We start from the raw sequence: 16,031 nt of genomic DNA, 5'->3' as shown, positions 1-16,031 counted from the left end.
ATTTTCTTATACTTAACAGCTTTATATTAATATTCCTTATTTTGTTTGTCCTCAGCATTTTTTTTTTCAAAAGCAAGGTGTTTTGTAACTCCTCTGTTCCACTCCTAAAGTGTGTTATGCTTACTGTTAATGCTGCTTCTGTGTTTCATTGTCTGAAATCTTCTCTTCTGAATGATAGGTACTGTAGCCAAAGTAGATTTTTCTAGTATGAGACTTGAGATCAACTGTACGTAATTAGGTGTGGGAAAGAGTTTTCTTAAGAATGTGTATGCTGTTCTGCATGTCTACATCATCAGACATGAGGCTTGAAACTCATCTATAAACTGGAAAAATATACTCACTAACCAACTACGCGTTCCCTGGCAGTTGCAGTGTTTAGGGAACAGCTATTTGCTACTTGCCACGGAGAAAGAGGAATGAGTCCTAATGAAGTTGTAGTACTTAGATTGCAAGACAGTTATCTCTTCATGTGGAAGCCTTTGTCAAATTTGTTTTCCTACTAAAATGAAGAAAATACGTATTCATCGGTTTAGGAATTGTCCCTCTAAAAATATTGCCTCTGTCTTTCTGAGGAAGACTTGTTCTTTTACTTTTGTAGAGTTTATGGCAGGGGGCAAAAGCATCTGTTTGGGGTGACTGGTCTAGGGATATTTCTCAATTTTGGTCAATGTATTTCTGCAAAAGCAAGCAATACATTTTTAATATTACCTCTTACAGGCAGTACTGAAAGTTACTTATTATCAGTATTTCTGAAGTGAGCTACAGATGTTAATTCTTTGAAGTTTTCCACCAAAATTTTTTTCCTTTTATACAGCCTAAAATTTTTGGTAGTTGTTTGCTGCTGCTTCTACTTGGAACCTGCTTCTTGCTGTAAAGTAGGAAGAAAAACTAATCTGAAGAGGTGAAGCGAGCTCCTCTTGTATAATGGAGGACAGCTAAATCTGGCATTGGTTTTATTTTTCTCTCCATTCCTCGGGGAAAACAAACCCAGCTACTGTACTTCTATCTTGGAGATAAATGTTGGTTTTGCTACTTGCATATACTAGATATTGGTACTACAGTCTATAAGTTCTTGCTACTTAAAAGTGAGCTTTACTAGTGTTTTTAATCATGTTTTTAAATGTCTTTTCTTGCAGGAAGATGATGTGGATTTTCTGGCCAGATTTTCTAAGCTGGTCAATGGGATGGGGCAAGCATTAATAGCTAGCTGGACTAAACTGATAAAAAATGGTGACATGAAGAGTGCTCAAGACACTCTGCAAGCTATTGAAGCAAAAGTGGCCCTAATGTTGCAACTACTTATTCATGAAGATGATGACATTTCATCTAATATCATTGGCTTTTGTTACGACTACCTTCACATCTTGAAACAAGTAAAGATACCTGGCTTCAATTTAATATTACTTTTGATGTATGGTTTTGTTTGATTTTTGTGGGAATATACAACTCTCATACTATATGCAAGCTGATTTGCCAAATAAATTTTTTTACTAATTAGTATTCAGTATCTTTAGTGGTCGTGGTCATACTATTTCTATAGTGTTGTTTAGAAATCTGAAGAAATTGGGTTAAATCTTGTGTTAAATGGAAAGAAAGCTTGCAGATCATATGGCTGTTAAACCAAATCTATCTTTTACTATTAGCCAGTAATAAAGGAGTTACTATACAAAAAGTAACACTTGAAATTTATTTTACAGCTTTCTGCACTTTCAGACCAACAAAAAGCTAACGTAGAGGTAAGCATTTGCTTTTTAGTATAGGTTCTTTATTTTTTTCAAGAACATGTTAGGTCAGAACCTTTCATTTTGCTGAAACAAGTCATATTTTATTTATATGCCTTAAAATGTGCATGTGACAATAATTAAAAGAGAAGACTTAAAATTAAGGATAATATGTTCCATCTTCTGCTGTTTCTTAAAATAGTAAACCTATATTGAATTGTGTATGAAGATGAAAGCTAGTTTAGAACTGATCTTCCCAAGCAACTCTTAAGCATATATTGGTAAGCTCCTGTATGGTCTCTATTGTTGATAGAATGTTCTTAAGATAGAAGAAGAGTTTAGTATTTTTTTTCCTGAAGCTTTGTATGGGAAAGGTTTTTATAAAATTCAGCACTTGAGAGTGTCATAAGTTAGACTTATGAAAGAAGTAGGAATTCAAGTATAATGAGCAGTTATATGTTAAGCATTGCATTAAACTATACATTAAGCTTAAGTTTATATGCTTGAGTTTATGCATAAACTTAAGTTTATATATAAAGCATTAACTTTAGTAAAACAAGGTTTATGTCCAGTTTTGGAGGTAGCAAACTTGTTTGGTTTTTTGAGCACAGTCCTTTTTTTAGTGTTTTCCCTATGAGCATTCTGCAGCAACATGTATGTACTAATTTAGGTGTTGAACTGGTTAGCTTGGTGTGGGTATTCTGTAAGCTCATACAGCTGACAGCTGAGATTCCTTTTCCTGTACAAAGAAAACTGAATTCTGTACCTGTTCCAACATGAAAAGTTGAATTTGGATAATTGCAGTGTAGATTATCTTGATCCAGCTTTGTCTGATGTCTGTTTAAATTGGATGATGTAACACAGTAAGAGAAGCTACTAACGTGGCTGAATTTTTCTTTTTGTTGCTGTGAATCTCTTGTTCTTGTAACAGGATCAAACCTAATTACTTCTGCAGTGCACTGAATCTGAATGTGTTACTGTCCTAAAATCTGTTATTTTCATAACTTGTTTTCATACTGAAGAATTTTCTCTTCAAATTATTTTATAATTGTATTGAGCATTTCCTGAGGATTTGGTTAAGCTGAGAAGTGATCATACCAATCTTTCTTCTTTTGTCCAACTTGTCAGAAGAAAGCATTTGGAAAGAGTCTAAATCTTATTGTCTGTTTTAAGACATGTATGGGTGCTTAGCAACATTTCTTTAAAGCTTTACACCTAAGAAGTTTTCACTTTCAATTTTATTATTTGAACAGGAAAAAGGGGATCTTGTTTACTGTGCCTTTAAAGTCCCAAAACTTTTTCTCATCAGAGGGATCACATTTTTAATTCTTAAAATGACAGATGTTTCTAAGCACATCTCCTACAAGCACATCACATGAATGTTTTGCAATTATTTTAATTCTTTAATGTCACTTCTTATGGAGAGACTTCTCACAGATAACATTGACACTTTATGTCGACAGGAAGTCTGAACGCATTCTTGCTCTTCGACCATGTTCTTCCTCAAACTAACTACAAGTGTCTGTTTCTACAGGATGACCAAGAATTTCAACTCAATAGCCTAAGTTTAATTCATTGCTCCATTTGGTGTTAAAGAACTTCAGGTTTTGTGCTTACAGTGAAAAATCTGTTACTGTGATTCATTTGACAGACGTTTTATTTCGATTTACCTCGTTCCCTTCTTTATTTGTCTGAAATTTGTGACAAAGCACATTCAGAATCTCCAGTACTGGAAGGGAATTACCAAATGATAATCAAATCCTTGCTGATCTGAAAAGCATTTTAATTTGCCATAGTTTCTAATTTTTGACTACTGAATTTAACCCTTATGGGGGAAAAAAGATGTTTACTTTTTCAGCTGGCAGTAGGTGTAGTGATCAAGTGTTCTGTAACACTGATCAAATACCTCATATGATTTACAAGTCTTCTCAGTGAACCTGTTCCTTGTAATAGATACAAGGATATGTCCTGCTCCATTATTTGTTGCTACTTTTGGACTTCTAACACTTTACTGTTGTCATAGATATAAAATTGTCTGCCTCAGATTCAGTTTTAATGATTCAGGATAGCTTTCTGTCCATCTGGATTATTTTAAATTTAATGCACATTTTTGTAGGTTCCCCTGAACAAAAGTTAAAGTGAAAATCAAAGCATAATATCTTTCAAAACACATTTTAGCCAGCCGTGTCAATCCAATTTCTTTCCATCCTGGGAAGCATGAATAGAATTGAGTATTCCATATGTTTTAAACATTAAATCATAGTTCTAAAAACCTGAACTCGTAAATGCTTAGTAAGGTCAAAGTGATACATTTAGAGTTTGAGACTCTAGTAGAGTTGAGATAAAGTCTTTAGTGCTGTTTTAGGACTCATCAGCAATCCCTACTATGGTAAAATTGCACATTGGTATTTTTAACTTGTATCTGCTGAAAAGGGAAGGTTTTGCTTTTCTTACTTATTTGCTGCTCCTGGCTGTTAGTCTTGGATTCTTTGCTGAACCAATTCAGGTTGTTAACCTGTCACAAAAAAAAATTTTCAAGGATATTCAGCCATTAGAGAAGTGTACGGCTAAGCTGACCTTCCCTTCTCAAGCAGGATCTTGGACAACTTGTTTAGCTTCCTCTGCCTAGTTCAGTCGATTGTTGTTTTCAGTGTGAACCCAGCAGCACAGATTACAAGCAGGAAACAAAGCCAGATGATGCCGTTGGAGAGTGAACTCCAAGTCATCAGTGCTGTGTATCTAGAACGGCATCTGTGTATTGTTTGGATATATTCCATCTGTTTTAATTTGGACTGTTACTTCTGCTGAAACCCTGAAAATAAAAATTCAAATGGGATTTAAAATATTTGTAAACATTTAACATGCTTTAGTGTTTCCCTTAGTGTAGGATTTCAACCATTTCTTCTTATCATTAGTCTGCGTCTAAATTTACATTTGTGTTTTAATCTTAGGCAATCATGTTGGCTGTTATGAAGAAGTTGACATACGATGAAGAATATAACTTTGAAAATGAGGTATTGTGTTGTATGAATAAACAGAGAAATGCAACTTAAAGTACAAGTAGTAAAACTTGTTCATGCTTTTGAAATCCATTGTTAAGATAAACTAGAGATTTGAAAGTAGGAAGCAAAGATCTATAGGCTGATACTTTTTTCTTTTTCCTATGTGGAGAGCTTTTTAACCTCTGGGCACATCTGCATAGGACAAAACAATATAGTAACGGGATATCCATGCCAGTTCAGTTAACAGAATATTTCTAACTGTATTTGTGCAGAACTGTTCCTAGGCAAGTAGAGCTGGCTTGTTCAGCATGGATTCACGTGTTTCTACATATCAGTTCTGTCTTGCAAAAAGATTTGAGAAACATTGTGTTATGAAATTCTTTAAGAACTGCTACTTGATCTACATGGTCAAACATCTGCAAAAATAAAGTGAAAGTGGTAAAGTGTCTTTGATTTCACTTTCCTCCCATGCTTACATCTCTGTCAAACAGCATTGATGACTGGATGTGCTAAACAGACCTACTTTTGCTCCAGGCTCTTTGGAGAGCTGTAGTCTTAAAAAGGTTAACTTAAACTGTATGCAGTCCATCATAAATGTTTCTTGTCAGTGTAATTTTAATACTAAGCTAGATGCTGAGAAAAAAACATGTTTGTGGAGCGAGTCAATTTTCAAGAACTGGGTCAATAAGGCCTTGCCAGGAGCATTTTCTTTCTTGTACTTTTGGGTAGTTTTCAGTTTGGAAAACTTTTAGTATGTTTCTGGACTGAATGCAGTGGATCTCAACATATTGCCACCAGCCAAAAAAGGAGCCTGCTGTTATGTTGTAGGAACACAGGGTGAGCATCACTGAATTTTCTGGGTGTGGTATACTGTTCTTGTATGTTCAAGTTTTTGGTTTAGGTGTAATTGTCTGAAGTGGTTGTGGTTGAGTTTAAACATGACAATATGGACCTCACTAATGTGAATGTTCTGTAGGGTGAAGATGAAGCAATGTTTGTGGAGTACAGAAAACAATTGAAACTGTTGCTGGATAGACTTGCTCAGGTCTCACCAGAGTTACTGTTGGCATCTGTGCGCAGAGTTTTTAACACTACACTTCAGTAAGTTGGGTTTTCAACTTGTTCACGCAATGCCCATAGCTTTTTTTTTTTGCCCTTTGTAACTGTCAGAGTTGGGATGAATGTGAGTTGACTATAGCAAGGCAAAGCCAATTTTGATAGCATTCACTTGTTAAAATTTCATGATAAACATGACTTTGCATAATCTTTTACTCAGATGCTTAGAAAGAAAGGCTTTCTTTTTGTAACCTTAAATGACAGGGTTTTTTTCCCCAGAGATGCTTTTTGATCTTTATCGTTTACCCACACAGCAACAGCCATTTGGACAGATCTTTACACCTCAAGAAACCGCTTTGAGATGTGGCAAATAATTTTATGTGATATTGGTATTAGAAAAGTGAGGTTGGATTGGGGTGGAGGGGGGAACCAAAAAAGTGAAATATTTTTTACAGAAAGACCAGAACCAATCCTGAAAACTATGCATGTAAATATATACTGGTTGCCTGACTAGGACAGTTATGGGTATACAAATGGGAATCCAGTATTGTTGGTGGCTTCCTTGTACCTTGCTCTTTAGTAGGCCCTCCTTTTAAGTGAAGCTGAAGGGCTTGCCCACTGTCATAGTAGGTGGTTTTCTACCTAAGTAAGCACTTCAAGAAATGCCTTCGTCTTAGATTGTATTTCGTAGTTGAAATCTGTGATTCTTTTATGCTGTGCATCTGAAGAAGGCTCAAAAGAAAACACTAATATGGTAGAATTGGGATTATTTCATACTACAGGCCAACACGATCTTTATATTCTTTCTCTAGGAATTGGCAGACTACACGATTTATGGAAGTAGAAGTAGCAATAAGGCTGCTGTATATGTTGGCTGAGGCTCTTCCTGTATCTCATGGTGCTCACTTCTCTGGTGATGTTACAAAAGCTACAGCTTTACAAGACATGATGAGAACGGTAAGTGTGTGTGTTATTGGAGCTATTTAAAAATAAAAAGGAAGGTTGGAACGTTCCAGGTCAAATGGCTCATCTTAATTATCAGAGCCATTGCTAACGCTGTAGTTTGGTGTTATAAATGGATCAAGTACTAACTTGCTAATGCTTTTATTTGTAGCTGGTGACTTCTGGTGTTAGTGCCTATCAACATACATCAGTGACCCTGGAATTCTTTGAAACGGTGGTTAGATATGAAAAATTCTTTGCTGTTGAACCTCAGCACATTCCAACAGTTCTGGTGAGCTGCACCTCATTTACAGTTTTTACTACATAAGTTATTTAGACTTAGGAAGTTTTTTTTATTTTTCACTAAAGAAGCTGGATTTCTCAAATTGTTGGATGATTAGCTTCTGCCCTCCTACCTGTTTAGGGAGTCTAAAACTGAGATACTTTCTTGATTGCAGATGGCATTTTTAGATCACCGTGGTCTTCGTCATACCAGTCCCAAAGTACGAAGTCGAACGGCTTACCTCTTCTCCAGATTTGTCAAGTCTCTTAAGTGAGTAAAGCTGTTACAAATGTATCCAAATAACACTGAATTTACCATACACAACATTTTTGTATGTCACGATTGTCATTGAAACAGGATGGGCTTCAAACAGACTGCAAGGAAGTAATGTATCAAAATGATGCTCTGACAGGGTTGGCCTCTTGTGTAATACTAATGTTGCAGTGGAAAACTTTGTCACAGAACAAAGAAATGGAATACATGCACTTAGCTTATTTTGATTAGATGTTAAAATTTATTAACAGTATAAATGTATGTCCTGCTTTTCCTCAGTGAGCAGAGCTGAGAGTGAGTGGATTTGGAGACTCCCAAGAGTAACTCTTCCATATCCCTGACCATAAATTCTGAGTATTTACAGAGCTTATACTGATGAAGTTTATTTTGGTGTATTAGAGCCCTTCAAATGGTCCTATCCTGTTGGTCTTCTCACAGGCATGTATTTAATGTAGAAGTGGGAGGTGTTCCAAGGTGTTTCAGATTGCAGAAGGATCTTATTTTTCAACTATTACTGAAAATATTTCACTCAGATAGGTGAGGCTGTTTATGCATTCTAAGAAAACAAACAAGCAAACAAAAACACAAAACAAAAATGAAAGGAAGAAAGAAATGTTTATTTCCTGCTATGCCCTGTATGTATTTGGCCTACCATAGCCACCATAAGCCAGATTTTTCTACAACAATACTTTGACACTTAAAGTGGGGTTGAATTTTGAGAAGGTAGTTTCATGTCTAGTTTTACAGCTTAAGTGAAATATCAGGCAACCTGTAAAAATTCAGATGCTTCTAAATACTGTTATGTACTTATGTTTTACTTCAGTAAGCAGATGAATCCCTTTATTGAAGATGTTCTGAATAGAATACAGGACTTGCTGGAACTTTCTCCTCCTGTGAGTATTTACAGCAGATTTTTGTAATAAATAAGGTTTGCAGCGACTCATTGGTGTGCTTGAGTATTTACTGAATAGTAAGCTCAGCACATAAACACAAGTAATTGCCCTGCATTTTTGCTGTGAGATCATTTGCATGCTTATATTTGGACCTAATTTTAATAATCTTTATGTGAGTTTCTGGGAGTATAGACTAGAAATGGGTGTATAAATAGAAGACTATCTAAACTGTAGAAAAATATTTGTTTCTTCAACCGTTTTTATCTCTATTTGATGCTTCTACTTAAGTAGAAAGAGGATAAAGCTATTGTAAATGTACTATAGAGGTTACTTAGGCATGATTAAAGAAAGGGTACCATATTTAAACTTTAAGAAGACAGCTTTGATAAAGGACATTTGGTGAATTGTTCCTGTTGTCTTCCATTTTAGGAAAATGGTTACCAGGCTCTGTTAAGCAGTGATGATCAACTTTTCATTTATGAAACAGCTGGAGTATTAATAGTTAACAGTGAGTACTCGGCAGAAAGAAAACAGGTTCTAATGAGGAATTTGTTGACTCCACTGATGGAGAAGTTCAAAGTATTATTAGAAAAACTGATGATGGCACAAGATGAAGACAGACAGATGGCTCTGGCTGACTGCCTCAATCATGCTGTTGGGTTTGCTAGGTAAGTACAGCACAGTGACTCTGTGTTTTCCTGGTTTGAGTATAAGGGAAATAAAAAGGATTTGTTGGAAGGAGGGGCTGAGTTTCTACCTGTGCATTATAGACCTAGAAAATCTACCAGTGGTGGTAGAATTTCTTATAGTCGCCCAAAAAATGGGTTAAATCTCCGTAAAAAAGGCTGCTGTGGGTGTAGATACAGAGAAGATTAAGCGAGTTGATAATGAGCAAGCATCTATTCCCTTCGTCAAATAACTGCATTGAGCCATTATAATCGTATGTTCATAGATCGTAGAATAGTAGGGATTGGAAGAGACCTTTAGAGATCATCTTGTCCAACCCCTGCAGAAGCAGGTTCACCTAGATCAGGTTGCATAGGAACATGTCCAGGTGGGTCTTGAAGACCTCCAAGGAAGGAGACTCCAAACCCTCCCCGGGCAGCCTGTGCCACTGATCCCTCACCTTCACCGTAAATTGCTCTTTCTTATGTTTAAGTAGAACTTTTTGTGTTCCAGCTTCATCCCATTACCCCTTGTCCTGTTGCTAGATACAATAGAAAAAAGGGATGTCCCAACCTCCTGACATCCACCCTTTAGATATTTCCAAAAATTAATGAGATCTCCCCTCAGCTCCTCTTCTCTAGATTAAACAGCCCCAGTTCCTGCAGCCTTTCCTCATAAGGAAGATGTTCCAGTCCCCTGATCATCTTGGTGGCCCTGCACTGGACTCTCTCCAGAAGTTCTCTGTCCATGTTGAGCTGGGGAGCCCAGAAGTGGACACAGTATTCCAGATGAGGCCTCACCAGGGCAGAGTAGAGGGGTAGCAGAATCTCCCTCGACCTGCTGACTACACTCTCCTTGACATCCCCCAGGATGCCATTGGCCTTCTTGGCCACAAGGGCACATTGCTGTTTCATGTTTAGTTTGTTATCATCCAGGACTCCCAAGTCTCTCTCTGTAGAGCTGCTCCTCTGGTCAATCCCCAGCCTGAACTAGTGCATGGGGTCATTCCTTCCCAGATGCAGGACTCTGCACTTGCCCTTGTTGTACTTCATGAGGTTCCTCTCTGCCCAACTCTGTGTTGTTTGTAAGTCATTAGGATTTAATTCTCAAACTGCCAAAGAGTAGTTTACTTCTTATCAAATAGTTCTGTTAGTTGCTTCCAACGTCATGCTCCCATTTCATGAAATGCAATGTTCTCCTTTAGTGCATGGGTTTTAACACAAATGTCATTCTCTGTGTTCTTGCTTCTTCATTGTAATGGAACATGAGCTTACCCAAAACCTGGTGTGTTGCTTTTACAGTCGAACCAGCAAGGCTTTCAGCAATAAACAAACTGTAAAACAATGTGGCTGCTCAGAGGTCTATCTGGACTGCTTACAAACATTTTTACCAGCTCTCAGTTGTCCATTACAAAAGGAAGTTCTGAGAGGTGGTGTCCGCACTTTCCTTCACCGTATGATTATCTGTCTAGAGGAAGAAGTACTTCCGTTCATTCCTTCTGCCTCTGAACACATGCTTAAAGATTGTGAAGCGAAAGATCTTCAAGAATTCATTCCTCTTATAAACCAAATAACAGCTAAGTTTAAGGTATGGTATTGTTTAAGTATTTTAAGGTTGAAGTGTTGCTGTTGCTTCTTTTTTTTTTTTCTGGAACCAGAAAAATAGCTGTGTGTAAGAGCCTTATCTCACAGTAAATAAGTATATTTCTAAGGCTGCTACTGAGAAACATGATTTTCAACCACAATTGTATGTTACTGGACTTGCAGTAATTAAATGAATATTTTTCTTTGATTAGTCTTAGAATTTTATGTTGTTTCTAAATTTTGTGATTTAATATTTTAAAACAAAATACCACCTGTGGCACAAAGTTATTTTGTATTGATACAATTAAATTAATATCCTCCACCAAAGTCTTAAACTAGTATTAAAAACTGTGCAAGCTCCAAAGTGAATTTTCTCATTTTTTACAATGAGATTTCCAGGAGGTACAGAAATACCAGATGCACACATGGGGAGAAATACTGATTTACAAGATGTTGATAACAGTGATGTTGCGTTATAATGTATGCTGAGGATTCATGCATTGTTATTCCAAATAGGTTTACAAATATGGAGATTTTTAATTGGGGGCATGGAGATAATGTGTTAAGTGTTGGGAGGACTGTCAGCTGGTGATCTAGCACAGGTTCTGGAAGTGTAGCCTTAGAGAGTTTCTTACTTTCAAACAGTTCAAACACATAGTCAACGAAATATATGAAGTTATTAACGTGTTACTTGTGGTTCAGTCCCTGGAGCTTCCACAAGAATATTATGCTGTTGTGAATGGGATGGGAAATTCATTTCTGGATGAGAAGGTTCAGAAGCCTCTTAAGTAATTCTTTCAGCAGAATGCAAAATTAAAATTACTAAAAGCTAAGTGTATTTTGTGAGCTGGAGAACAGCCATAATTATTCTTGTGTGAATCTAGCATGTGGACATCTGTTTTGAGTGTCCCATCTGCACAGTAGAGAGCAGGAATTTTGAAAAATCAAGTATTTCAGAGATTAAGGAGGAAGACACTTACTAGTCTTTTCTGGAACTTTTTCTACAAGTAATTCAAGATAACAGATAATTAAGAGTAGACTGTGTAAAGTAAGGAAGATGGAAAGAAGTCACAGGAGCAAGACTGGACAAATGCTATGTTCAGGAGTAATGTTTAACTTTGTGTGATATGGTACTAGTCTCATTACAATGTGTTAAAATAAAGATCCTAGCTTTAGTAATCTCACCTTGAACACTTTCAAGGTACAGTAAAGAGCAGATTAAAGAGAAAACCTTGCTTAAGCATTAAGAAATTAACATGAGTTGTATCTTTGTAGAACTTCAGAGTGTGGCTGAACAGCACACCTTCCAGTCTTCAGTTTTTAAGTCTTTAATTAATTTAGTGCCCTTACATATATTTCTCACTGCAAATTGGACATGACAAGTTTATTCTGTAGTCCCAGTAGTGTTTCAGCTCACAAAAATGTTTTGCTTTAAGCAGTCTTTCAGTACAAGTGCTACAAAAGGTGGCCTGCTGCCAGTTTCAGCATCTTGGAGATGCATTTTCTGTAACAACAGGAACTTTACAATAGCCTCCCTTGATATTTCAGGGAATGTGAAATAATGTCTGTCTGAACAGAACAATGAGAAATCCTGAAAAAGCTTCTGTTGTGACTCAGAATGAGACTAGATAAGTTTGTGCAAAAGACTTGAAATAAGTGGTGTGTAAGGCAAGATAGGGTGATATTCATGGTGACCTGGATGTGGCTCAGTTTGCAAGTAGTTGGTACATGAAAAACACTAACTTTAGAAGTGAGTCAAAGCTGAGAATTGTAAAATTATAACTTAAGAGTTTGTTGAAATATTTGATTTATGTAACTCTGAGTTGACAACCGCTCCCCATCTCCACAGACACAGGTTTCACCTTTTCTGCAGCAGATGTTTATGCCACTACTTCATGCTATTTTTGAGGTGTTGCTTCTTCCCGCAGAAGAAAATGACCAGTCTGCTGCTTTAGAAAAGCAAATGTTACGGAGGAGTTACTTTGCTTTTCTGCAGACAGTAACTGGCAGTGGAATGAGTGAAGTCATAGCTAATCAAGGTAAGTAGTTCAATGTCTCAAAGGGTAGTACTATGATTATGTTAAGGTAGAGTAGACTAATGTACATACAGTATTTAACTTACCTGTTACTTGTTGTGCAAGAATTTGGATTTCTGAAATCTAGCTATAATAGGCATACTCTTCCTATTAATCTTTTCAGCCTACATATAACCACTGCATCTGTAATGACAAGAATGGTGTGTAATACACCCCCCTGCATAGTTGTATTTGATTGGTGAATTAGAGGTGATACTATGTGTGTGTGTGTATATATATATATGAATATATATATATATATGTATACACACAGAATAGAGTCATAGAATGGTAGTGGTTGGAAGAGACCTTTAGAGATCATCTAGTCCAACCCCCCTGCAGAAGCAGGTTCACCTAGATCAGGTCGCATAGGAACATGTCCAGGCGGGTCTTGAAGACCTCCAAGGAAGGAGACTCCACAACCCCTCTGGGCAGGGGTTATCTATCTATCTATCTATATACATGGTATATATTGGAAGATAAGAGAACCACTTGAATACTGCTGAGTTTTAATTAACTCTGTTGGGTTGGGGTACAGAGGAACAGGTCAAAGTACTTTCCTCACCTTTGTGTGTGTTAAAGACTGGAAGCACAACTAAAATCTCCAAACTTTAAAAACAAACAAACAAACAAAAACCCAAAAAAACAACCAACCAACCAAAAAACCCCTAAATCAGAGTTGTCTTGCATCATAGGGAAAACTTGCCAAAAATATTTGAGAACTATGCAAAGAGCAACTATTTAGAAGTTGAAGCATGTCTTCCAGGTCCCTATTTATACAAAATAGTCTATGAGCTTAGAAATGTTGCAAGTTGAAATAACAAGCTTATTTTAATCTGTTTAAGGGGCAGAGAATGTGGAGCGTGTGTTGTTCACTGTCATTCAAGGAGCAGTGGATTACCCAGATCCTATTGCACAGAAGACTTGTTTTATTATTCTCTCTAAGTTGGTGGAGCTTTGGGGTAAGAATTGTCTTTCTCTAATTCCTGTGCAGCTGTTACTAACCATGAAGCAATAATAGAACATGGAATGTTATTTTTCTTTTCAGGAGGTAAAGATGGACCAGTAGGTTTTGCGGACTTTGTCTACAAACACATTGTTCCTGCGTGTTTCTTAGCACCTTTGAAGCAAACTTTTGACTTAGCAGATGCCCAGACAGTACTGGTGTGTATATGGACATTTTTGTTTGCTTTCATTCTTGTGGGGAAGGACTCAAGCTCTAAGAAACCTACAACGGCCATGTGGTATTGAAGATCATGATCTCATAAATAAAACCCCTTATGTTTTTTATTGAGGTACCTGGATTGTTAATTACTAAATATTATGGTACTGTGTTTTCTAGTTCACTTATGCTTAAAATCAAGCTAGAGAATTGCAGATCTGAGTATTTAACGCTGACCTATATTATTTATTAACTAACGTTCAGTGACAGTGAGCACACAATGGTGACTTCTTTAGTTCATTTTGCGTCCATGCGTTCAGCTGTAACAGAAGTTTCTTTGGTTAGGGTGGAACAAAAACTGGAAAGCTGAGGCTCAGCAATGTTCTGGGGGGGAAGTGAGGGAATATTGGTATGAATTAGCCCTTGGTTTGGGCCTCAGTAAGTTCTTTGGCTTTAAATACTTCACCAGTAGACTAATAAACCAGTCTAATGTTATGTATTATGTTGCAGGCTTTATCAGAATGTGCAGTGACTTTAAAAACAATTCATCTCAAAAGGGTAAGCTTCATAATACTTGTCAGAGGATAACTCTTGCAGGTTTCCCTCTAGTGCTTTTATTCATTTCTAAAAAATTTGAGATTTACTAAGGCAAATTACTATTCTACTCATATAAAACAATAAGATGGGCATAACACTCAGTAACAATACAGGATCCAGTAGTGCTACCTCTTGATAAATTACTGCAAAATATTGATTCTTCATTAGGAGAGAAAGTTTACTCACTTGATTGTTACTATGTTTAATTGTTCAGTTGGACCTCTTTCAATTTTCAGTGTAGTACTAACATAAAAGAGCATCTCTAATGAGATGTACTATAGAGTACTTTTGTGAAAACTAAAGCTGTCTTTCAATATGTAGGAGACTAGATGGGAAAACATTTATGGGGGGGAAAGAAAAACAACTTTACATCCTCTAGTGACCAACCACTATATTTGTAATGGGAAATGAAATAGTAACTATGTTAGTTTTACTGTTTCCTGCTACAGCCTTTAACTTGCTGGCTAACTTTGCTGTCAAATGCAAATTGAAGTCATAACTAGACAAAAATTGTAACAAGTTCTAAACTAGCAGAGATTGTATTTTAATTGAGGAGAGCTTCTGAGTTTGTTCTCTTTTTTTCCCCCAAAAGCAGTGGGGAGGTAAATCTGTAGGAAATCAAGCTTCAGTAAATGAAAACTTCCTATTATAAATACTGTTATTTTTTACACTACCGATACAAATATAGGGAAATGATCTGAAATCTTTCCCCCTCATGTCAACTGCATACCACGTTCTAGTCTAGGGTAACATGTGTGACTTAATACACCTACCAAGGGAAAGTTTATTAAGTCTTGCTTGTATACTGCCACAGTGCAGTAATCGCTTTCACAATGACAGGTATCTGTTAAATGCAGATAAAAAATAAAAAAACTAAGCTGTTAATCAAAACCTACGTTATGTCTGTTTTTACCAAATGTTTGTAAGTTCCACTCTATTACTATTTAGTCCTCCACAAATTACAGTCAATGATACAAAAAGAAAAACAGAATGGGAATAATATGGTAAAGCAGTTGGCAAATACTAATTGCCAATTTTTTTTCTTTCCCATGTCAGGTAATGGGATTTGTGACTTGTCATATTACAAACTGCCTGTATGGTAATTCTTCTTCTAGTGCAATTTTCCATGCTTTCTTCTGCTGTGTAACAAAAATTTCCAAATTGCAGTAGAAAACCTCAGGCCAAGGCTGAGAAATCTTTTGTTTTCTGACAGCTGAGAATAACATGAGCATTTGGTATGGGAATTCTGTAACTTTTCCTTGAAGTAGACCACCTGTTTTCAAAATCTTCTGTACCTTACAGTATAGGACTGTGACTTTCCATTTGTATGACAATGTACTTGAACAAGTTTTGTGTTACTTTTCTTTAGGGTCCTGAGTGCATTCAGTATCTTCAGCAAGAGTATTTGCCTTCTTTGCAAGTAGCTCCTGAGATAATACAGGTAGGAATTCCCAAAAGAACATTTGGAAAACTCTTAATCACAAATGTTAAATGGGAACAAAATGAATGCTGACAAAGTTAACTACCTATTGTCCCTCGGTAAAACCTACTCTGATATTGCATATCAGAATGGGACTGATTTAGCATAAAGAGGAAAGTTACTGCAAGAGTACCTTGCAAAAAACCCAAAAGTCTAGTACATGTGACTGTCTAAACCATCCTCCTACTTTAATTTAGATTTTAACTTGAAGAAAAAGTACCAGAATACTTTGAGTATTAGCTCAAAAAATGTTGAATGTATAGAAAGTGTGATGATAAAGGCTGTATTTAACACTACA

General features: G+C 36.5%; 1 protein-coding gene across 2 annotated transcripts in view; it reads left to right on the top strand.

Annotated features, from left to right (window-relative positions):
* The window catches only part of XPOT (exportin for tRNA), a 29,069-nt gene that overhangs the window by 11,353 nt on the left and 1,685 nt on the right, over positions 1-16,031 (top strand). For both annotated transcript variants that reach the window (XM_062016765.1, XM_062016772.1), the window contains 15 exons: positions 1,137-1,373; positions 1,698-1,736; positions 4,673-4,735; positions 5,700-5,824; positions 6,592-6,736; positions 6,894-7,013; positions 7,180-7,274; positions 8,101-8,170; positions 8,600-8,838; positions 10,138-10,423; positions 12,269-12,458; positions 13,340-13,456; positions 13,543-13,658; positions 14,167-14,214; positions 15,623-15,694. In XM_062016765.1, the coding sequence (XP_061872749.1) occupies positions 1,137-1,373; positions 1,698-1,736; positions 4,673-4,735; positions 5,700-5,824; positions 6,592-6,736; positions 6,894-7,013; positions 7,180-7,274; positions 8,101-8,170; positions 8,600-8,838; positions 10,138-10,423; positions 12,269-12,458; positions 13,340-13,456; positions 13,543-13,658; positions 14,167-14,214; positions 15,623-15,694 (1,962 nt within the window). The remainder of the gene's footprint in view (positions 1-1,136; positions 1,374-1,697; positions 1,737-4,672; positions 4,736-5,699; positions 5,825-6,591; positions 6,737-6,893; positions 7,014-7,179; positions 7,275-8,100; positions 8,171-8,599; positions 8,839-10,137; positions 10,424-12,268; positions 12,459-13,339; positions 13,457-13,542; positions 13,659-14,166; positions 14,215-15,622; positions 15,695-16,031) is intronic.

The sequence above is a fragment of the Colius striatus genome, chromosome 1 (genome assembly GCF_028858725.1).
Source record: "Colius striatus isolate bColStr4 chromosome 1, bColStr4.1.hap1, whole genome shotgun sequence".
In the NCBI taxonomy this organism is placed as follows: Eukaryota; Metazoa; Chordata; class Aves; order Coliiformes; family Coliidae; genus Colius; species Colius striatus.
The sequence above is the reverse complement of the archived record's forward strand: the minus strand, read 5'-3'. Positions and strand labels throughout refer to the sequence as shown.